General features: G+C 40.1%; 1 protein-coding gene across 2 annotated transcripts in view; it reads left to right on the top strand.

Moving 5' to 3' along the window:
- Positions 1 to 23,430, top strand: part of bcl3 (BCL3 transcription coactivator) — a 75,341-nt gene that overhangs the window by 6,536 nt on the left and 45,375 nt on the right. For both annotated transcript variants that reach the window (XM_061915038.1, XM_061915040.1), the window contains exon 2: positions 1,253 to 1,367. In XM_061915038.1, the coding sequence (XP_061771022.1) occupies positions 1,253 to 1,367 (115 nt within the window). The remainder of the gene's footprint in view (positions 1 to 1,252; positions 1,368 to 23,430) is intronic.

The following is a 23,430-nucleotide window of genomic DNA, read 5'->3' as shown; positions in this document are numbered from 1 at the left end:
ATCCTCGGAAGAACCCACAAAAGGGCAAGGAAAACTCACACCCAGTGGGCAGGGAGAATTCACATCCAGTGGGACGCCAGTGACAATGCTGACTATGAGAAACCTTGGAGAGGACCGCAGATGTGGGCAACCCCCCCCCCCCTCTAGGAGACCGAAAGCAATGGATGTCGAGCGGGTCTAACATGATACTGTGAAAGTTCAATCCATAGTGGCTCCAACACAGCCGCGGGAGTTCAGTTCAAAGCGGATCCAAGACAGCAGCGAGAGTCCCATCCACAGGAAACCATCTCAAGCGGAGGCGGATCAGCAGCGTAGAGATGTCCCCAACCAATACACAGGCGAGCGGTCCATCCTGGGTCTCGACTCTGGACAGCCAGTACTTCATCCATGGTCATCGGACCGGACCCCCTCCACAAAGGAGGGGGGGACATAGGAGTAAAAAGAAAAGAAGCGGCAGATCAACTGGTCTAAAAAGGAGGTCTATTTAAAGGCTAGAGTATACAGATGAGTTTTAAGGTGAGACTTAAATGCTTCTACTGAGGTAGCATCTCGAACTGTTACCGGGAGGGCATTCCAGAGTACTGGAGCCCGAACGGAAAACGCTCTATAGCCCGCAGACTTTTTTTGGGCTCTAAGAATCACTAATAAGGTAAAGAATAGTGAACAACAGGCTGAACCCTAACCAAATAACTCCAAATTAAGTCTTTGTTACTTATGTTCTCCATACTAAAGTGTTACCAAAAACACAAAACTTTGTCTTGAATTAAAACATTTTTATTTTTAAATTTTTCTGGAAGAAGAGTTGGGTGAATGCGTATATGAAACTAATTGGGTTCGGTACCTCCACTGGTCTAGTCTCTTACGTGAATGAGCTAAATAATATTGATATTTTACGGTAATGTGTTAATAATTTCACACATAAGTCGCTCCTGAGTATAAGTCGCACCCTCGGCCAAACTGTGAAAAAAAACTGCGACTTAAAGTCTGAAAAATAGGGTATATTATATATAATTATTGCCTTTTTAAAAGCACATTTTGTGCTGCAACTATTCTTCGGGAATAAGAACCCCGGAAGTCTAAATGTCCACAGTGTCACTAGAAATCATTTTCTCCTCGGTGGCTCTGAGTGCCTCACGTAGCACAGAGTCCTTGTTGAGAAAATGTAAAGTCAAAATGAGCTTACTGTGTCAACTCAAGACAAAACCAATGACTAAATATTCGTGCACACTTAATTCTCCTTCTCTTCCTTCAGGCCCCTGCTCGGTGTTCTGTTTGAATCCTGAGGTCAACCACCATGGCTTCCATCCCACCCAGGACTTGCTGGCGAGTCTGACGCTAGCTAAACGGCAAGATGAGGATGGAGACACGTATGTTCTTACGTCTGTTCTTACCATTGCACAGTTCTAGGTGTAGTCCAAATGTATTTATGTTAATTGATTCATCAAAAAAAGATACATATTAATATTGTGTGCAAAATTTTCTTTATATATTGTAAGATATTTTTGTTAACATTATAGTCTTTGGGGAATTATATATATATATATATATATATATATATATATATATACATATATATATATATATATATATATATATATATATATATATATATATATATATATATATATATATATATATATATATATATACATATATATATATATAAGTATATGTGTGTGTGTATATATACACACACATATGTGTGTGTGTGTGTGTGTATACCCAGATTCTTTACCGAGTCGCCTTGTTTAATTGTTTGGTTGTCAAATGTGAAAGTTGTATTATTAAATAAAGGTCGGTGTCTAGCAGGACCGATAATCAGCATTTCCGTTTTTTTGGCGTTGAGTTGCAAAAAGCTGGCGGACATCCGTTGTTTTGCTACGGCTACTCTGTCGTTCCAAAAAGTTGCGAAAAATTAAAGATTGCAGAGTAGCCTTGAGGAGGAGGTTTATGACGCACTAAATTCTTCAATAAGCACTCACGGAGATACTTCAAGATTCAAAATGTTGATAATTTATTTTCACAAACAAAAAATATTCTCCGTAATTGACTTTCTATATAATCAAAATAACTTATTAAGTGGTAAACAAACTATATCACTCCTCACTCCATCAGCATGACAGACAAAGGCCCAGCTGTCCTGTTTTCTGAATTATAGGAGTAGGAAGCGGCCCACCAGGAGGAGCGTGAGCAGCTGAACACAATCAATCAATCATAATCAATATAAAACATCCAATAATTAATCAACATCTTCATTGGCATTATTGAATTAGATTGTCAAAAAAATTAATAAATAAACAATATAGATAGGCTCCAACGTATATGTGTGTATATATATATATATATATATATATATATTTACTGTATTTATGTTCATATATTTGTAAAAATATAGCTTTTACCTGCATAAAATTATTGTTGTGAATTCCTTTATTTTTCTCAAAGTAAGTGTATTCAAATTGGAATATTTTCATTATTAATTATATTTAAAAATATATATATTCATAAAACATCTCATGGGAAATTTATTTAAAACTTTATTTTGAAATTAAAAAAAATAATTGGTTTCATCTGAATGTTATTAGTGTTGTTTTTTTTTTCAAATTTGTCTCACAGTAAATGTATTCAAATTAAGATATTTTACATTATTACTTATATTAAATATATATAAGTACATTAAAAAACATTGTTTTAATCTTTTTAATACATATTTAAAATATCCAAAATTGATATTGGAAAATTATGAATTGACTTGGAATCGGGATTCTGATGTGAATCTTTATTTTGAGCAAAGAACATCTCAGAAAATGTGTTTTAAATGTATATTATTTTTTAAATCCCGCCTTCCCCCTGATAGTTGCTGAGATTGGCACCAGCGACCCCAAAGGGAATAAGCGGTAGGAAATGGATGGATGGATGGGGATTATTTTTGTGGTAAAACTTAATAGCTCCATACATTGTTTTAAATAAACATTGTAATAGAATAGAATAGAAAGTACTTTATTGATCCCAGGGGGGGAAATTCAGCACCACATTCACTCACAATAAACAATAATAATAATAAATAATATATCCATTTTCTACTGGTTATTCCCTTTTGGGGTCGCAATGTAAATATATTCTACATTTAAGCGTAGTCAAGGAACATATGCATTATTCTTGACTGTCAATCAAATGACAAAACTAAAATCAAGTACAGAAAAAGAGGATGCCGCACTTAAAAATGTATTTTAGAGGGCACAGGAAGGTGTTTTTATTCGCTACTGTCAAGTACTACTTAATTGGTCCATTTTCACCAGCGTTTACATGCTAATTAAAACTTAATGAATCGTATTGGTCATATTGTACTGATTTTTTTCTTGGCCACGCATATATCTAGTCCTTTGTTTATCATCATATTTTTTCTCGTTGCCCTCACGGGAACCCATCTGTGGTGGCATAGAAAAACCCAACAAAGCCAAAGAAAACATGTCAGATGTCAAGATATCACTTGTGTCAAGAGTCATCAAACATATCCCAGTTCGATGTTACATGAGTGCAAAAAAAGTATGAAGGAAGGTGAACGTTGTACACATAAAAGACTGCACCGATGCAAATGACATGGTTCAAGATGCTAACCTTGCTTTTTCTCAAGCCTTTTGACACCCACACACTAACTGAAAGCTCAGACTCCTGTGACCATAAACAGAGTGCGTGCAAGATGTAGAGAAAAAAAAAAACCTGCATATCATTTTCATACACAAATCTTGGGTTATTAGCCACATTAACTCCATAAATTGTCCATTTTTACCTGCAAAATGTAGTCTTTTCTATGAGACATTCAAACATTGTAGTACAATTTTACAATTGTACTTTAATGCAACACGAGAGTAAAATCATAAATTCCAAAATAATAATGCAGCAGATATCCTCCGAGTTGTATTTCTTAGCATCCATCTATCCATTCGTTTTCTACCGCTTTTTGGGGTCGCTGGAGCCTATCTTAGCTGCACTTATTAACATAAAAAAATAATCTTGTAAATATGTTTAGAGTGGATTGTTGATAAAACAAGCATATTGTGATGAATATGTCTCCAGCAGAGTTTCAATGGAACTGGTGTAAAATATGAGTTCAAAACTGGTATAAAATATCATCTGATGTTGTCTGAATACAACAAATGTTTTAAGGCAGATATTGATGCAACTGTCCTAACGTAATTGTGATAAAAAAGATGGAGTTATTAAATTAAATTTGAAATCAATAGATGTAAAATATTGGTTTAAAAAAATCAGCAAAAAGCATGTCAATATTAAAAAATACAATTTAAAAAAATTGTTAACTGTAGAACGGGGTCGGCAACCCGCGGCTCGAGAGCTCTTGAGCGCCGCCCTAGTGGCTGTCTGGAGCTTTTTAAAAAATGTATGAAAAATGGAAAAAGATGAGGGGGAAAAAAAATATCCATCCATCCATTTTATACCGTTTATTCCCTTTTGGGGTGGCGGGGGGCGCTGGCGCCTATCTCAGCTATAACCTGGCGGAAGGCGGGGTACACCCTGGACAAGTCGCCACCTCATCGTTTTAATTTGCTTTCAGTAGAAGGACAAACATGACACAAACCTCCCTAAATGCTATAAAGCACACTGTTTATATTAAACATGCTTCACTGATTCGAGTATTTGGCGAGCGCCGTTTTGTCCTACTAATTTTGGCGGTCCTTGAACTCACCGTAGTTTGTTTACATGTATCACTTTCTCCGACTACCTAAGACGTGTTTTATGCCTCATTTTGTCCACCAAACTTTTAATGTTGTGCATGAATTCACAAAGGTGAGTTTTGTTGATGTTATTGACTTGTGTGGAGAGTTAATCAGACATATTTGGTCACTGCAAGCTAATTGATGCTAACATGCTATTTAGGCTAACTGTATGTACATATTGCGCTGGCGCCTATCTCAGCTACAACCGGGCGGAAGGCGGGGTACACTCTGGACAAGTTGCCACCTCATTGCAGGGCTATTTTTTGTTTTGATTTGCTTTCAGTAGAAGGACAAACATGACACAAACCTCCCTAATTGCTATAAAGCACACTGTTTATATTAAACATGCTTCACTGATTCGAGTATTTGGCGAGCGCCGTTTTGTCCTACTAATTTTGGCGGTCCTTGAACGCACCGTAGTTTGTTTACATGTATCACTTTCTCCGACTACCTAAGACGTGTTTTATGCCTCATTTTGTCCACCAAACTTTTAATGTTGTGCATGAATTCACAAAGGTGAGTTTTGTTGATGTTATTGACTTGTGTGGAGAGTTAATCAGACATATTTGGTCACTGCAAGCTAATTGATGCTAACATGCTATTTAGGCTAACTGTATGTACATATTGCGCTGGCGCCTATCTCAGCTACAACCGGGCGGAAGGCGGGGTACACTCTGGACAAGTTGCCACCTCATTGCAGGGCTATTTTTTGTTTTGATTTGCTTTCAGTAGAAGGACAAACATGACACAAACCTCCTTAATTGCTATAAAGCACACTGTTTATATTAAACATGCTTCACTGATTCGAGTATTTGGCGAGCGCCGTTTTGTCCTACTAATTTTGGCGGTCCTTGAACCCACCGTAGTTTGTTTACATGTATCACTTTCTCCGACTTCCTAAGACGTGTTTTATGCCTCATTTTGTCCACCAAACTTTTAATTTTGTGCATGAATGCACAAAGGTGAGTTTTGTTGATGTTATTGACTTGTGTGGAGAGCTAATTGGACATATTTGGTCACTGCATGACTGCAAACTAATCGATGCTAACATGCTATTTAGGCTAACTGTATGTACATATTGCGCTGGCGCCTATCTCAGCTACAACCGGGCGGAAGGTGGGGTACACCCTGGACAAGTCGCCACCTCATCGCAGAGCTATTTTTTGTTTTAATTTGCTTTCAGTAGAAGGACAAACATGACACAAACCTCCCTAATTGCTATAAAGCACACTGTTTATATTAAACATGCTTCACTGATTCGAGTATTTGGCGAGCGCCGTTTTGTCCTACTAATTTTGGCGGTCCTTGAACCCACCGTAGTTTGTTTACATGTATCACTTTCTCCGACTTCCTAAGACGTGTTTTATGCCTCATTTTGTCCACCAAACTTTTAATGTTGTGCATGAATGCACAAAGGTGAGTTTTGTTGACGTTATTGACTTGTGTGGAGAGCTAATCGGACATATTTGGTCACTGCATGACTGCAAGCTAATCGATGCTAACATGCTATTTAGGCTAACTGTATGTACATATTGCATCATTTGTAGCTATATTTGAGCTCATTTGGTTTCCTTTAAGTCCTCTTAATTCAATTTATATCTCATGACACACTATCTGTATGTAATATGGCTTTTGTTTTTTTGATTGATTGATTGAAACTTTTATTAGTAGATTGCACAGTACAGTACATATTCCGTACAATTGACCACTAAATGGTAACACCCCAATAAGTTTTTCAACTTCTTTAAGTCTGGGTCCACGTTAATCAATTCATGACATCAAGCTTCACTTGGCCACAGGAACCCCACGCGCTCTCCTCTCATGAAACATCTCTCAACTGCATACAGCAGATATATAAAAGTTTAAATTAAAAAAAAGAAACGGCCAAGTAAACCGCATAGCTCGGTTGGTGGAGTGGCCGTGCCAGCAACTTGAGGGTTGCAGGTTCGATTCCCGCTTGTGCCATCCTAGTTACTGTCGTTGTGTCCTTGGGCAAGACACTTTACCCACCTGCTCCCAGTGCCACCCACACTGGTTTAAATGTAACTTAGATATTGGGTGTCACTATGTAAAGCGCTTTGAGTCACTTGAGAAAAGCGCTATATAAATATAATTCACATTCACTACAAGTAAATAATCACATCTATAAAAGAATACTCCCGTTAGTAATTAAATAACTTTTTGGGGAAAAGTAAGAAATAACTGCAATTAAACACATTTATGAAGTAATTTTCCTAACACTGGTGGGGGCGGTTTAGCTCGGTTGGTAGAGTGGCCGTGCCAGCAACTTGAGGGTTGCAGGTTCGATTCCCGCTTCTGCCATCCTAGTCACTGCCGTTGTGTCCTTGGGCAAGACACTTTACCCACCTGCTCCCAGTGCCACCCACACTGGTTTAAATGTAACTTAGATATTGGGTTTCACTATGTAAAGCGCTTTGAGTCACTAGAGAAAAAGCGCTATATAAATATAATTCACTTCACTTCACTAGTGACAGCGCCGACTGGAAGAAGTCTCTATCGGGTCAAAAGTGTCTTTGCAAGCAGTAATCATCCATCCATCTATTTTCTACCACTTTATAGAATATAAATAAATATAAGGATGATACAAAGAAATGTAACGATCGGAAATGAACTCAATTTAACAGAGAAAAAGTCGCATTTCTTCTTCACAAAAATACTGACCTAAAAGTACGAAACCCGAAACCGGTGAAGTTGGCACGTTGTGTAAATAGTAAATAAAAACAGAATACAATGATTTGCAAATTTTCTTTTTGCCACTGTGTTACATGGCCTTTCCTTTTAACAACACTCAGGAAACATTTGACAACTGAGGAGAACAGTGAAATTCTTTCCCATTTTAACTTGATGTACAGTTTAAGTTGTGCACCAGTCCGGGGTCTCCCTTGTGGTATTTTAGGCTTCAATGGGAGTTAGGTCTGGACTTCAAGCAGGCCTGTCTAGTATTCACCGTCCTTTTCTATGAAGCCATGCTTTTGTAACACGTGGCTTGGCATTGTCTTGCTGAAATAAGCAGGGGCGTCCATGATAACGTTGCTTGGATGACAACATATGTTGCTCCAAAACCTGTATGGACCTTTCAGCAATAATGGTGCCTTCACAGATGTGTAAGTTACCCATGCCTTGGGCACTAATACACCCCCATACCATCACACATGCTGGCTTTTCAACTTTTCGCCTATAACAATCCAGATGGTTATTTTCCTCTTTGTTCCGGAGGACACCACGTCCACAGTTTCCAAATATAATTCGAAATGTGGACTCGTCAGACCACAGAACACTTTTCCACTTTGCATCAGTCCATCTCAGATGAGCTCGGGCCCAGCCAAGCCGGCGGCGTTTCAGGGTGTTGTTGATAAATGGGTTTTGCTTTGCATAGCAGAGTTTTAACTTGGACTTACAGATGTAGCAACCAACTGTAGTTACTGACAGTGGTTTTATGAAGTGTTGCTGAGCCCATGTGGTGATATCCCTTGCACACTGATGTGCAAGGGATATCCGTAATATCATCGCATCACAGATGCTGGCTTTTGAAACTTTGCGCCTATAACAGTCCAGATGGTTCTTTTCTTCTTTGGTCCGGCGGACACGACGTCCACAGTTTCCAAAAACAATTTGAAATGTGGACTCGTCAGACAACAGAACACTTTCACAATCAGTCCATCTTAGATGAGCGAAGCCGGCGGCGTTTCTGGGTGTTGTTGATAAATGGCTTTGGCTTTGCATCATAGAGTTTTAACTTTCACTTACAGATGTAGCGAAAAACTGTAGTTACTGAAAGTAGTTTTTTTTTAAAGTGAAATCCCTAAATTCCTTGCAATAGCTTGTTGAGAAATGTTGTTCTTAAACTGTTGGACAATTTTCTCACGCATTTCTTCACAAAGTGGTGACCTTTGCCCATCCTTGTTTGTGAATGACTGAGTGTCTCATAGAAGCTGCTTTTATACACAATCATGGCACCCAAGCCTGACAGTTTTTTCCTCTGCATTTGTCTTTGTTTCCTCTGTGTGTGTAGTATTTCCTGTCTTTAGTTCCTGTCAGCGCTCTTATTTTGTTGGTTTCCTGTCTTTCTCCCTGAGCGCTGTTTCTGATTGGCACCTGGCCACACCTGGTGTCAATCAGCCCGCTCGTATTTAGACCTGTTTTCTCCTCCAGTCTGTGCTGGATATTCGTCAATACTACTTGTGGTTGCTACCTGTCGTGTCAATGCAGCGTTGCGGTAAACTATGTTCGGTAGCTGTTTGTAGCGTACTATCTTTTGTTCCCTGCTTCCAGTTTTGTTTGTCCATAGCCAAGTTTGTTATCCGCCTCGTGCGCGCTTTTTGTTGTGCCCTTTGTTTGGTTTTGTTTTCGTGTTAAAGATTAAATCATGTTTCCTTACTCCTTGCCTGGTTCCTTCTCCGCATCTTGGGGTTCCTCACAAAACTAACTCTGACACACCTGTTCCCAAGTAGCTTGTTCACCTGTGGTGTGTTCCGAATAAGTGTTTGATGAGCATAACTCAACTTTCTCAGTCTTTTTTGCCACTTGTGCCAGCTTTTTTAAACATGTTGCAGGCATCAAATTCCAAATGAGCTAGTATTTGCAAAAAATAACAAAGTTTTCCTGTTCAAATGTTAAGTAGCATGTTTTGAAGTCTATTCAATTGAATAGACCGTATTTCCTTGAATTGCCGCAGGGTAAATAGTGTGCGCCTGCCTTAAATTACTGCTAAGTCAAACTCGCTTCCCAAAATAATTAGCGCATGCTTAGTATTACCGCATGGTCATGAGTAACATTTCCCCTGTCATCATTTTCAAAAAGCAGGAGGCTGATTTCAATACCGGTAATTTGAAATCGCATAAAGGGAAGAAGATTAAGAGCTATTCAGTAGGATTTAAGGTCCAAGCTTACATCACACTCAAATTTTTTACTGCATACCGTTGGTAAGTGCCGGAGTGAGAAGAGGTTTTAAAATAATTAGCGCATGCTTACTTTTACCGCATGCCTTTGGTAATAAGCGCAGGAGTGATAGAGGTTTTAAATTAATTAGCGCCCCGGCGGCAATTCGAGGAAATACAGTAAATTGAAAAGGATTTGCAAGTTATTGTGTTTTTTTTTTCATTTACGATTTACACAACATAACAACTTCATGGGTTTTTGGGGATTTGTAAAAAGTATGTTTCATTAAAACTAATCTGAGAAGTAGAATTTGGAGTGAAAAAAGGCAAGTCGTTTTTTTAAATATTGCAATTATCAATCGATCAATCAATGTTTATTTATATAGCCCCAAATCACAAATCTCTCAAAGGGCTGCACAAACCATTACGACTACAACATCCTCGGAAGAACCCACAAAAGGGCAAGGAAAACTCACACCCAGTGGGCAGGGAGAATTCACATCCAGTGGGACGCCAGTGACAATGCTGACTATGAGAAACCTTGGAGAGGACCTCAGATGTGGGCAACCCCCGCCCGAAAGCAATGGATGTGGAGCGGGTCTAACATGATACTGTGAAAGTTCAATCCATAGTGGCTCCAACACAGCCGCAAGAGTTCAGTTCAAAGCGGATCCAAGACAGCAGCGAGAGTCCCGTCCACAGGAAACCATCCCAAGCGGAGGCGGATCAGCAGCATAGAGATGTCCCCAATCGATATACAGGCGAGCGGTCCATCCTGGGTCTTGACTCTGGACAGTCAGTACTTCATCCCTGGTCATCAGACCGGACCCCCTCCACAAGGGAGGGGGGGACATAGGAGAAAAAAAGAAAAGAAGCGGCAGATCAACTGGTCTAAAAAGGAGGTCTATTTAAAGGCTAGAGTATACAGATGAGTTTTAAGATGAGACTTAAATGCTTCTACTGAGGTAGCATCTCGAACTGTTACCGGGAGGGCATTCCAGAGTACTGGAGCCCAAACGGAAAACGCTCTATAGCCCGCAGACTTTTTTTGGGCTCTAGGAATCACTAATAAGCCGGAGTCTTTTGAATGCAGATTTCTTGCCGGGACATATGGTACAATACAATCGGCAAGATAGGATGGAGCTAGACCGTGTAGTATTTTATACGTAAGTAGTAAAACCTTAAAGTCACATCTTAAGTGCACAGGAAGCCAGTGCAGGTGAGCCAGTATAGGTATATATGTAGGTATATATGTATATAAAGGTATATACAGTATAGGTATATATGTATGTATATATGTATATAAAGGTATATACAGTATAGGTATATATGTATGTATATATGTATATAAAGGTATATACAGTATAGATATATATGTATGTATATATGTATATAAAGGTATATACAGTATAGGTATATATGTATATAAAGGTATATACAGTATAGATATATATGTATGTATATATGTATATAAAGGTATATACAGTATAGGCGTAATATGATCAAACTTTCTTGTTCTTGTCAAAAGTCTAGCAGCCGCATTTTGTACCAACTGTAATCTTTTAATGCTAGACATGGGGAGACCCGAAAATAATACGTTAAAGTAATCGAGACGAGACGTAACAAACGCATGGATAATGATCTCGGCGTCTTTAGTGGACAAAATGGAGCGAATTTTAGCGATATTACGGAGATGAAAGAAGGCCGTTTTAGTAACGCTTTTAATGTGTGACTCAAAGGAGAGAGTTGAGTCGAAGATAATACCCAGATTTTTTACCGAGTCACCTTGTTTTATTATTTGGTTGTCAAATGTTAGAGTTGTATTATTAAATAGAGGTCGGTGTCTAGCAGGACCGATAATCAGCATTTCTGTTTTTTTGGCGTTAAATTGCAAAAAATTAGCAGACATCCATTGTTTAATTTCATTAAGACACGCCTCCAGCTGACTACAATCCGGCGTGTTGGTCAGCTTTAGGGGCATGTAGAGTTGGGTGTCATCAACATAGCAGTGGAAGCTAATTATCTGAAGATACGGTGCACAGTATAAAAAGATGATTATTAAATGTGGTAAAAGTCCCCAGAGTAGAGTTCAAATACATCATGAATACATCTAAATGTGCAAATGGTGCTTTGAGACGACTGCAACCTTCAACCAACGTTGCCCCTTGCTAGTACTGAACCCCGGGGAGAAGTGTGCACGGGGACAGACCCCAAGGCGCACTCAAAGGCAGCAACACAGTACAGTATTTAAATGTGCACACGGTGTTTGGTGTGCGTGCAGAAGCTTGACGGCCAGCCTGCGCTCGATTGACGTCAATGCGACTCCTTTTGTGTCAGGAAAAGCAAAGATTGTGGAGAGTCAGACACCAGTGTGGTTTTTCTCAGGTGCCTCGCTGCCTTTCTCGGTGTGGCTCTTTTTTAAATCAATGGGTCTCGAAAAACCCAAACATCCGCTCCTCACTTCCTCGTTTATCGCTCTTTTTCTTTCTTTCTTTCTTTCTTTGTCAGCTTCTTCTTCCTTTCTGTTTTTTAGTGTCTTCTCTCGCTTCACAAAAAGTTAGAGCGGGGATTGGCGAGCCGCACGCCGCCTTTTAGCGCCGTCCTAGGATAGGATAGGACTAGTACAACAAAGTACAAACCCCGTTTCCATATGAGTTGGGAAATTGTGTTAGATGTAAATATAAACAGAATACAATGATTTGCAAATCATTTTCAACCCATATTCAGTTGAATATGCTACAAAGACAACATATTTGATGTTCAAACTCATAACTTTTTTAATTGTTTTTGCAAATAATGACTGCAACACATGCCAAGGTAGTTGGGAAAGGGCATGTTCACCACTGTGTTACATCACCATTTCTTTTAACAGCACTCAATAAACGTTTGGGAACTCCATCCATCCATCATCTTCCGCTTATCCGAGGTCGGGTCGCGGGGGCAGCAGCCTAAGCAGGCAAGCCCAGACTTCCTTCTCTCCAGCCACTTCGTCTAGCTCTTCCCGGGGATCCCAAGGCGTTCTCCAGCCGGGAGACATAGTCTTCCCAACGTGTCCTGGGTCTTCCCCGTGGCCTCCTACCAGCTGGACGTGCCCTAAACACCTCCCTAGGGAGGCGTTCGGGTGGCATCCTGACCAGATGCCCGAACCACCTCATCTGGCTCCTCTCGATGTGGAGGAGCAGCGGCTTTACTTTGAGTTCCTCCCGGATGGCAGAGCTTCTCACCCTATCTCTAAGGGAGAGACCCGCCACACGGCGGAGGAAACTTATTTCGGCCGCTTGTACCTGTGATCTTATCCTTTCGGTCATGACCCAAAGCTCATGACCATAGGTGAGGATGGGAACGTAGATCGACCAGTAAATTGAGAGCTTTGCCTTCCGGCTCAGCTCCTTCTTCACCACAACGGATCGATACAACGTCCGCATTACTGAAGACGCCGCACCGATCCGCCTGTCGATCTCACGATCCACTCTTCCCTCACTCGTGAACAAGACTCCTAGGTACTTGAACTCCTCCACTTGGGGCAGGGTCTCCTCCCCAACCCGGAGATGGCACTCCACCCTTTTCCGTGCGAGAACCATGGATTCGGACTTGGAGGTGCTGATTCTCATTCCGGTCGCTTCACACTCTGCTGCGAACCGATCCAGTGAGAGCTGAAGATCCTGGCCAGATGAAGCCATCAGGACCACATCATCTGCAAAAAGCAGAGACGTTTGGGAACTGAGGAAACTAATTGTTGATGCTTTGAAAGTGGAATTCTTTCCCATTCTTGTTTTATGTAGAGCTTCAGTCCTTCAACAGTCCGGGGTCTCCGCTGTCATATCTTACGCTTCATAATGCGCCACACATTTGCCATGGGAGACAGGTCTGGACTGCATGCGGGCCAGGAAAGTACCCGCACATTTTTTTTTTTTTTACCAAGCCACGCTGTTGTAACACGTGCTGAATGTGGCTTGGCGTTGTCTTGCTGAAATAAGCAGGGGCGTCCATGAAAAAGACGGCGCTTAAATGGCAGTTCCAAAACCTGTATGTACATTTCAGCATTAATGGTGCCTTCACAGATGTGTAAGTTACCCATGCCTTGGGCACTAACACACCCCCATAGCATCACAGGATGGTTCGCTTCCCCTTTGGTCCGGAATACACAATGTCGAATATTTCCAAAAACAATTTGAAATGTGGACTCGTCAGACCACAGAACACTTTTCCACTTTGCATCAGTCCATCTTAGATGATCTCGGGCCCAGAGAAGCCGGCGGCTTTTCTGGATGTTGTTGATAAATGGCTTTCGCTTTGCATAGTAGAGCTTTAATTTGCAATTACAGATGTAGCGACAAACTGTATTTAGTGACAGTGGTTTTCTGAAGTGTTCCTGAGCCCATGTGGAAACGAGATTCGTACAACGAAACTATGTTTTCAGCACAAACCCGTTCAAGCTTAGACAAACAAACAGTGTACAGCAGGCCTGGGTAATTATTTTGACTTGAGGGCCACGTTAAAAAAAACAAATGTGTCTGGGGGCCGGTATATCTATTTTTAGGAACACTAATACAAAACCTAACAATAATGACTGATTGAATGCTAAAAATGTTATGACAGACCGCCTTAAAAAACTTTGTGGAATTTTGCATTTTTCTATGAGCGATAAAACACTGAATATTGACAAATTATGAATGTCACACACCCTTTTGACTGATATATTTTACAATCAAGTGAAACGCAACAAAAATGCAACAAACAGTGAAATATGAACTTGAATGGTACAAAATAAACCCACCTACAATCTGATATATCAGATATATCACTAAGCTTTAGAACTTTGTTGTGAAAATCTCCTTCCGTGTCTGGAAACGGTTCCCACCCACACTGCTTGGCGGCTCGTCTAAGCTGCTGTGACGTAGATTGCCATAGTAACTAATTAGATGACCATAGTAACTAATTAGATGACCATAGTAACTAATTAGATGACCATAGTAACTAGTATATCATGCAAAAGGACAGATTCCAATCATTGAATTAGTTTTTATAGTTGAAGACTTACGGTCATTAGAAAACATTACTGCACATCATTAAGGCAGCTACACTTTCCATCTTAAAGATCCCCCGAAAATATTTGGGAATGTCTGGCGGGCCAGATTGAAAAGCTAAACGGGCCGCATGTGGCCCCGGGGCCTTAATTTGCCCAGGTCTGGTTTATAAGGTTACAGAACAGGAACGCTGATGGGTCGCCAAAGGCGCCCTGTAAAAGATGCAATGCAAGCAACTTCCAGGTGATGTTGAGGGAGGTCAAAAGCGTCGGTCTTTGAGAGTCGTCTGGGATGTTTTCAGAACAGCCTGCTCCTGTTGTTGCAGTGTCAAGGCCATTCGATGGAGTCAAATCGTAGATTAGGATTTTTTGGGGTTGGGGAATTGACCAAAATTTCAATGGTCGGATCAACGTCAGAGCCTGACATTGAATAAATGTCAAAAAGCATGTTGTTGTAGTTGTGTTGTACAATATTGGTTGAGAAATGACTTCATTTCAATAGCCAAATCAACATCAGAGCCTGACATTGAATAAATGTCAAAAAGCATGTTGTGTTTGTGCATATGCCCATTGTCTTTGGGTGTAGTGGTGTTGTGTCCATAGGCCCGTGCTGTTCTGCATGCAATTCAAGCAACTTCCAGGTGATGTTGAGGGAGGTCAAAAGCGTCCGTCTTTGAGAGTCGTCTGGGATGTTTTCAGAACAGCCTGCTCCTGTTGTTGCAACGTCAAGGCCATTCGATGGAGTCAAATCGTATATTAGGATTTTTTGGGTTGGGAAATTACCAAAATTTTAATGGTCAAATCAACATCAAAACTTGACATTGAATAAACGTTGTCAAAAAGAATGTTGTTTTAATGTAAGAACTGAAATTACATTTTCAGCACAGTCCCACTAAGAGCAGACATACGTTTCAGGGAGACAAGAACAGGACCGCCAACGGATCAGCCACTTACGGCGCTCCTTCAAAAAGGTGATATTGGGAAAGGGGAGAAAGGTATAAAATATCAGTCAAAAGCCGGCCGGCTGCTGTAAAGCGCTACTCAGCCGACCATCACCCCGAAGGGGAATCAAGCAGTTGTGAAGGCGTAGGATGGCGGTGGAGTGTGTGTTTGTGTATACGCCAATTGTCTTTGGGTGTAGTGGTGTTGTGTCCATAGGCTCAGGGCCGTTCTGTATGCAATGCAAGCAAAGCTCCACCTCCAGGTGTCGTTGAGGAGGGAGGGAGGGAGGGAGGTCAAAAGCGTCCATCTTTGAGAGTCCTCTGGGATGTTTTCAGAACAGCCTGCTCCTGTTGTTGCAGCGTCAAGGCCATTCGATGGAGTCAAATCGTAGATTAGGATTTTTTGGTTGGGGAATAGCCAAAATTTCAATGGTCAAATCAACGTCAAAGCCCGACATTGAATAAATGTCAAAAAGCATGTTGTTGTAGTTGTGTTGTACAATATTGGTTGAGAAATTACTACATTTCAATGGCCAAGTAAATTTCGAAGCCTGACATTGAATAAACGTCAAAAAGCATGTTGTTTCAACGTTATAGTTGTGTTGTAGGATATTGGTTGGGAAGTGACCAAATTTCAATGGCCAAATCAACATCAAAGCCTGACATTTATTCGTTTATCTGTTCTCGGTGTTAATTTGTGGAATTCTGTTGGCAAAGAAATAAAAATGAGTGACTCAGTATTTAATTTCAAAAAGAACATGTCACAATGTATTTTAAAAAGTTATGTGAACTAGAAATGTATGTTTGTTTGGTTAAATGTTGTATTTAGAAGGTATGTATGTTTATCTATTCACAAAAAAGTGCATGTGTGTAAGTACATATTTTTGTATTATTTGTTAAAGGGCAACTTAAATGACTATATTTCTTTTTGTATTACAAAATTATTAGAAAAGGTAACTTAATTGAATGTAAGAAATGTTATGTTGGGCATATAAGCTTTTTTGCTTCTGCCTGTTTCAGTCATGTTATTCATTTTTGAATCGTGATCCATGTTTGAATATGTTTTTGTTACACTGAAAGTAAACTGAAACTGAAACTGAACTGAAACATTGAATTAACGTCGTCAAAAAGCATGTTTCAACGTTGTAGTTGTAGAATATTCAGGATCAGGATCAGGATGCTTTTTTATTGTCCATTGTTTAACATGTACAAGACATATAAGAACTGAAATGACATTTTCGGCACAGTCCCACTAAGAGCAGACATACGTTACAGGGAGACAAGAACAGGACCAGCCACTTAGGGCGCTCCTTCAAAAAGGTGGGGAAAATGTGATATTGGGAAAGGGGAGAAGAGTATAAAATATCAGTCAAAGGCTGGTGTAACACAGGTGTCAAATACATTTGCGGGGACTATTAGCCTCTTGTCTTTCTATTTAGTCTTTGCGCACTTCCTTGTCACGTGACCACCGCGGTCCAATTAGTGGCGCTTATAAGCCGATAGCAGGAAGTAGCCAGGAGACAGGACATGAGAGATCGATTGCATTTCTGCTCGAGGTAGGCTTTAAACCTCGTTTTTCACCTGAAATATTGTGCTGACGGGTTTTTTAAACTACATGCCTATTTTGTAACTTTATAGAGCCGACTTCCAGCGCCGGGTTCTTTGTCATTAAGCTGTGTTTGACTGTAGAAGCTCAATTGGTGAGTCCATATTTATGACAATAACACTTTAAGCATTCATCTTTCTTCATTGCAACATCTTTGTGGAATATTCTCAATCCTCCATATAAAAGGTTTATGACTTCAACTAATGATCACATTTGTTTATTGAATGTACTTTGGATAACAAGCACATTTAGTTCACTGACTGCTTTGTATAGGACAGGGTTAGGGAACCTATGGCTCTAGAGCAGGGGTGCCCACACTTTTTCTGCAGGCGAGCTACTTTTCAATTGACCAACTCGAGGGGATCTACCTCATTTATATATATCATTTATATTTATTTATTTATGAAAGAGACATTTTTGTAAACAAGTTAAATGTGTTTAATGATAATACAAGCATGTGTAACACATATAGATGTCTTTCTTTCACAAAGACAAGAATATAAGTTGGTGTATTACCTGATTCTGATGACTTGCATTGATTGGAATCAGACAGTAATGATGATAACGCCCACATTTTCAAATGGAGGAGAAAAAAAAGTTGTCCTTTCTGTACAATACCACATGAAAGTGGTTGGTTTTTGGCATCCAATTCATCCAGCTTCCATACACTTTACAAGAAAAACATTGGCGGAAAATTCCGTAGCTTGCTTGATTGACATTCACGGCACCCGAGGGTCTTGTGAGATGACGCTGGCTGCTGCCAGTTCATTATTATGAAAAAATGACAGAGAGGAAGGCGAGAAACACTTTTTATTTCAACAGACTTTCGCGCCGTCCCTTCCGTCAGAACTCTAAAGGCCGACTGCACATTTCCTATCTTCACAATAAAAGCCCTGCTTCACGCTGCCTGCGCTAACAAAATAAGAGTCTCGGAAAGCTGGCGTGCACAAGTGATATGCACGCCAGCTTTCTGAGGGATCGCTTGTGCACGCCAGTTTTCCGAGACTCTGTATTTAGTTAGCGCAGGCAGCATGAAGCAGGGCTTTTATTGTGAAGATAGGAAATGTGCAGTCGGCCTTTAGAGTTTTGACAGAAGGTACGGCGCAAGAGTCTGTTGAAATAAAAAGTGTTTCTCGCCATCCTCTCGGTCATATTTTCATAATAATGATCTTGCAGCAGCCAGCGTCATCTCACAAGACCCTCCGGTACCGTGAATGTCATTTAAGTGACGTCTTGGTGAAGATTGATGATCACTCATTTTTAGGTCTATTTTTTTTAAAAGCCTGGCTGGAGATCGACTGACACACCCCCCGCGGTCGACTGGTAGCTCGCGATCGACGTAATGGGCACCCCTGCTCTAGAGCCAGATGTGGCTCTTTTGATGACTGCATCTGGCTCTCGGATAAATCTGAGCTGACATTGCTTCACACGATAAGTAATGAATAATTCCACTTGTAATCACAGTGTTTAAAATAACGTTCAAAATATAAAACATTCTCATGCTTTTTTATGTTCAAGAAGTTGCATTAATGGTAAGAAGTAATTTATTTATTATTGGTTAGTGTGGGGCTTGCCCTCCTGGGGGTTCTTCAGACCACCAAGAGCCTGTTTTACGGTTAAAATATCGTTTAATTTTATTTTTCTCTCAGTTGCTTTCCAGCAATTGTCTTTTTCTCCTTCGTCCTCACTCGCGCTCTGGCTCCAGCCCCAACCCTGTCTCTCCTCCTGGCTGCTGCTTATAACAGAGCGACAAGTGATTAGATAACAAGGCCCTGTCGCTGATTTCGAGGCCGGTCCTGGCAACAACCTGCTTTGCTGCAGGCGCGCAGGCCACGCCCCCTCCACAGTTAGCTTCAGAATAACAATGTTATTACAAAGAATAAGAGACCTATTATACTCTGGAAATGTTGGTCTTACTTAAAAATGCACACGTTTAGTTGTGTTCAGTGTTAAAAAATGTTTTATATGGCTTTTAGGGAAATACATTTTAAAATATTTGGCTTCTTGGCTCTCTCAGCCAAAAAGGTTCCCGACCCCTGCTCTAGAGCCAGATGTGGCTCTTTTGATGACTGCACCTGGCTCTCAGATAAATCTTAGCTGACATTGCTTAACACGATAAGTAATGAATAATTCCGCTGGTAATCACAGCGTCAAAAATAACGTTCAAGATATAAAATATTCTCATGCATTTTCATCCATCCATCCGGTTTCTACAGCACCTGTTCAAGAAGTCGCATAAAGGTAAGAAGTGTTTTATTTATTGTTTGTTAGCCTCAGAATAACAATGTTATTAAAAAGAATAAGAGACTTATTATACTCTAAACATGTTGGTCTTTCTTAAAAATGCACGCATATAGTTGTATTCAGTGTTGAACATAAATAAATTATATGGCTCTCACAGAAATACTTTTAAAAATATTTGGCTTGTATGGCTCTCTCAGCCAAAAAGGTTCCCGACCCCTGATATAGCTCATAACTATGCGGCTAATGGTTATTTTAGCATTTTATTGCATATTGTGATTCTGATATGTTTATTGATTTATATTGTACAATATTGAGGAAAGAACTAGAAATTATAAAATATTTATTATTAATACTTTATTGAATAATATATTATGAATACTTGATGGTATATCGTTGGATAATATATTATGAATACTAGATAACGCAATTTAGTGTTATTTAATGAAGATTTGTGTACACATGGATATATAAGAATGGTTCTGGCTCTTACACAGGCCAGGGTTCTCTTTTTGATGGCGAGCTAAGGAAAATAATCACCTAGTCCAGGGGACGGGAACCTTTTTGGCTGAGAAAGCCAAATTTTTTAAAGTGTATTGCCGTGAGAGCCGTATCATATGTTTTAACACAGAATACAACTAAATGCATGCATTTTTTAAGTAAGACCTACATTTTTATAGTATAAGTCTTATATTTTATATCATTTTTATTCTGAAGCTAACCAATAATAAATAAAATACTTATTTCGCAACTCTAAATTGGCCCTAGTGCAGCGGTCGGGAACCTTTTTGGCTGAGAGAGCCATCAAAGCCAAATATTTTAAAGTGTATTACCGTGAGAGCCATATCATATTTTTTAACACTGGAAAAAAAAAATGCATTTTTAAGTAAGACCAACATTTTTAGAGTATAATAAGTCTTATTTTTGTTTTATAACATTTTTATTCTGAAGCTAACCAATAATAAATAAAATACGTCATACCGTTGATGCGACTTCTTGAACAGGTGTGGTAGAAAACGGATTAAAATGCATGAGAATGTTTTATATTTTCAACGTTATTTTTAATACTTATTACCAGCGGAATTAGAGAAAAAAATGTGTCTGAGGGCCGGTTTATCTGATTTTTAGGAACACTAATACAAAAACTCACAGTAATGGGGGCGGCATAGCTCGGTTGGTAGAGTGGCCGTGCCAGCAACTTGAGGGTTGCAGGTTCGATTCCCGCTTGTGCCATCCTAGTCACTGCCGTTGTGTCCTTGGGCAAGGCACTTTACCCACCTGCTCCCAGTGCCACCCACACTGGTTTAAATGTAACTTAGATATTGGGTGTCACTATGTAAAGCGCTTTGAGTCACTTGAGAAAAGCGCTATATAAATAAATATAATACACTTAATGTCTGATTGAATGCTAAAAAAGTTATGAGAGACTGTCTTAAAAAAACAGAATGGTATTTGACATTTTTTTTTACTGAACGAGACACCCAGAATGTACATGAAAATAAAGCATATGGGATTTACAATATAAACTATGAACGATAAAACACTGAATATTGACAACATATGAACGTCACACCACCCCTCGATCGACATATTTTACAATCAAACAATGCAACAAAAATGCAACAAACACAGCGAAATATGAAAGTGAAGGGTAAAAAAACCCACTTACAATCTGATAAGCTTTAGAACTTTGTTGTAAAAATGTCTTTCCGCGTCTCTCCCTGACACCCGCATTTCAGGTTGACTGCTCTGGAAATACTCTGTGGAAACGCTCACCACCCACACTGCTTGGTGCCTCGTCTGAGCTGCCGTGACTTAGATTACCATAGTAACAAATTAGATTAGCACAGTAACTAATTAGATTACCATAGTAACTAGTGCATCATGAGTGTGTGTTTGTGTATATGCCCATTGTCTTTGGGTGTAGTAGTGGTGTTGTGTCCATAGGCCCGGGGCCGTTCTGCATGCAACGCAAGCAAAGCTCCACCTCCAGGTGTCGTTGAGGAGGGAGGGAGGTCAAAAGCGTCCATCTTTGAGAGTCCTCTGGGATGTTTTCAAAACAGCCTGCTCCTGTTGTTGCAGCGTCAGGGCCATTCGAGGGAGTCAAATCGTAGATTAGAATTTTTTAGGTTGGGGAATGACAAAAATTTCAATGGCCAAAGCCTGACATTGAATAAATGTCAACAAGCCTGTTGTTGTAGTTGTGTAGTAGATAATTGGTTGAGAAATTACTACATTTAAATGGCCAAATCCACGTCAAACCCTGATATTGAATCAATGTTATCAAAAAGCATGTTGTTTCAACGTTGTCGTTGTAAAATATTCAGGATCAGGATGCTTTATTACTGTCTATTGTTTAACATGTACAAGACATATAAGAACTGAAATGACATTTTCGGCACAGTCCCACTAAGAGCAGACATACGTTACAGGGAGACAAGAACAGGATCAGCCACTTAGGGCGCTCCTTTCAAAAAGGTGGGGAAAAGGTGATTTTGGGAAAGGGGAGAAGACTAAAAAATATCAGACAATGGCTGGAATTTACCGCATGCCTTTGGTAAGCGCCGGAGCGAGAAGAGGTTTTAAATTAATTAGCACCCCGGCGGCAATTCAAGGAAATACGGTATGCTAATTATTTAGCGAAACGAGTGTGACCCGGCGTAAATTCTAGACATGCGCTAATAAAAATAATATTTTGCGAAACAAGTTCGACCCGGCGTTAATACAAAGCACGCACTAATTATTTTGCGAAACGACTTTGACCCGGCAGTAATTCTAGTCAGGCGCATACTATATACCCGGCGACAATTCAAAGAAATACGGTGTGCTAATTATTTTGCGAAACGACTTTGACCCGGCAGTAATTCTAGTCAGGCGCATACTATATGCCCGGCGACAATTCAAAGAAATACGGTATGCTAATTATTTTGCGAAACGAGTGTGACCCGGCGTTAAAACTAAGCACGCGCTAATTATTTTGCGAAACGACTTTGACCCGGCAGTAATTCTAGTCAGGCGCATACTATATATGCGGCGACAATTCAAAGAAATACGGTATGCTAATTATTTTGCGAAACGACTTTGACCCGGCAGTAATTCTAGTCAGGCGCATACTATATACCCGGCGACAATTCAAAGAAATACGGTATGCTAATTATTTTGCGAAACGACTTTGACCCGGCAGTAATTCTAGTGGGGCGCATACTATATACCCGGCGACAATTCAAAGAAATACGGTATGCTAATTATTTTGCGAAACGAGTGTGACCCGGCGGTAATGCTAAGCATGTGCTAATTATTTTGCGAAACGACTTTGACCCGGCAGTAATTCAAGTCAGGCGCATACTATATACCCGGCGACAATTCAAAGAAATACGGTATGCTAATTATTTTGCGAAACGACTTTGACCCGGCAGTAATTCTAGTCAGGCGCATACTATATGCCCGGCGACAATTCAAAGAAATACGGTATGCTAATTATTTTGCGAAACGAGTGTGACCCGGCGTTAAAACTAAGCACGCGCTAATTATTTTGCGAAACGACTTTGACCCGGCAGTAATTCTAGTCAGGCGCATACTATATATGCGGCGACAATTCAAAGAAATACGGTATGCTAATTATTTTGCGAAACGACTTTGACCCGGCAGTAATTCTAGTCAGGCGCATACTATATACCCGGCGACAATTCAAAGAAATACGGTATGCTAATTATTTTGCGAAACGACTTTGACCCGGCAGTAATTCTAGTGGGGCGCATACTATATACCCGGCGACAATTCAAAGAAATACGGTATGCTAATTATTTTGCGAAACGAGTGTGACCCGGCGGTAATGCTAAGCATGTGCTAATTATTTTGCGAAACGACTTTGACCCGGCAGTAATTCAAGTCAGGCGCATACTATATACCCGGCGACAATTCAAAGAAATACGGTATGCTAATTATTTTGCGAAACGACTTTGACCCGGCAGTAATTCTAGTC

This window comes from Nerophis ophidion, linkage group LG11 (genome assembly GCF_033978795.1).
Source record: "Nerophis ophidion isolate RoL-2023_Sa linkage group LG11, RoL_Noph_v1.0, whole genome shotgun sequence".
In the NCBI taxonomy this organism is placed as follows: Eukaryota; Metazoa; Chordata; class Actinopteri; order Syngnathiformes; family Syngnathidae; genus Nerophis; species Nerophis ophidion.
This window is presented reverse-complemented; position numbering and strand designations above follow the sequence as displayed.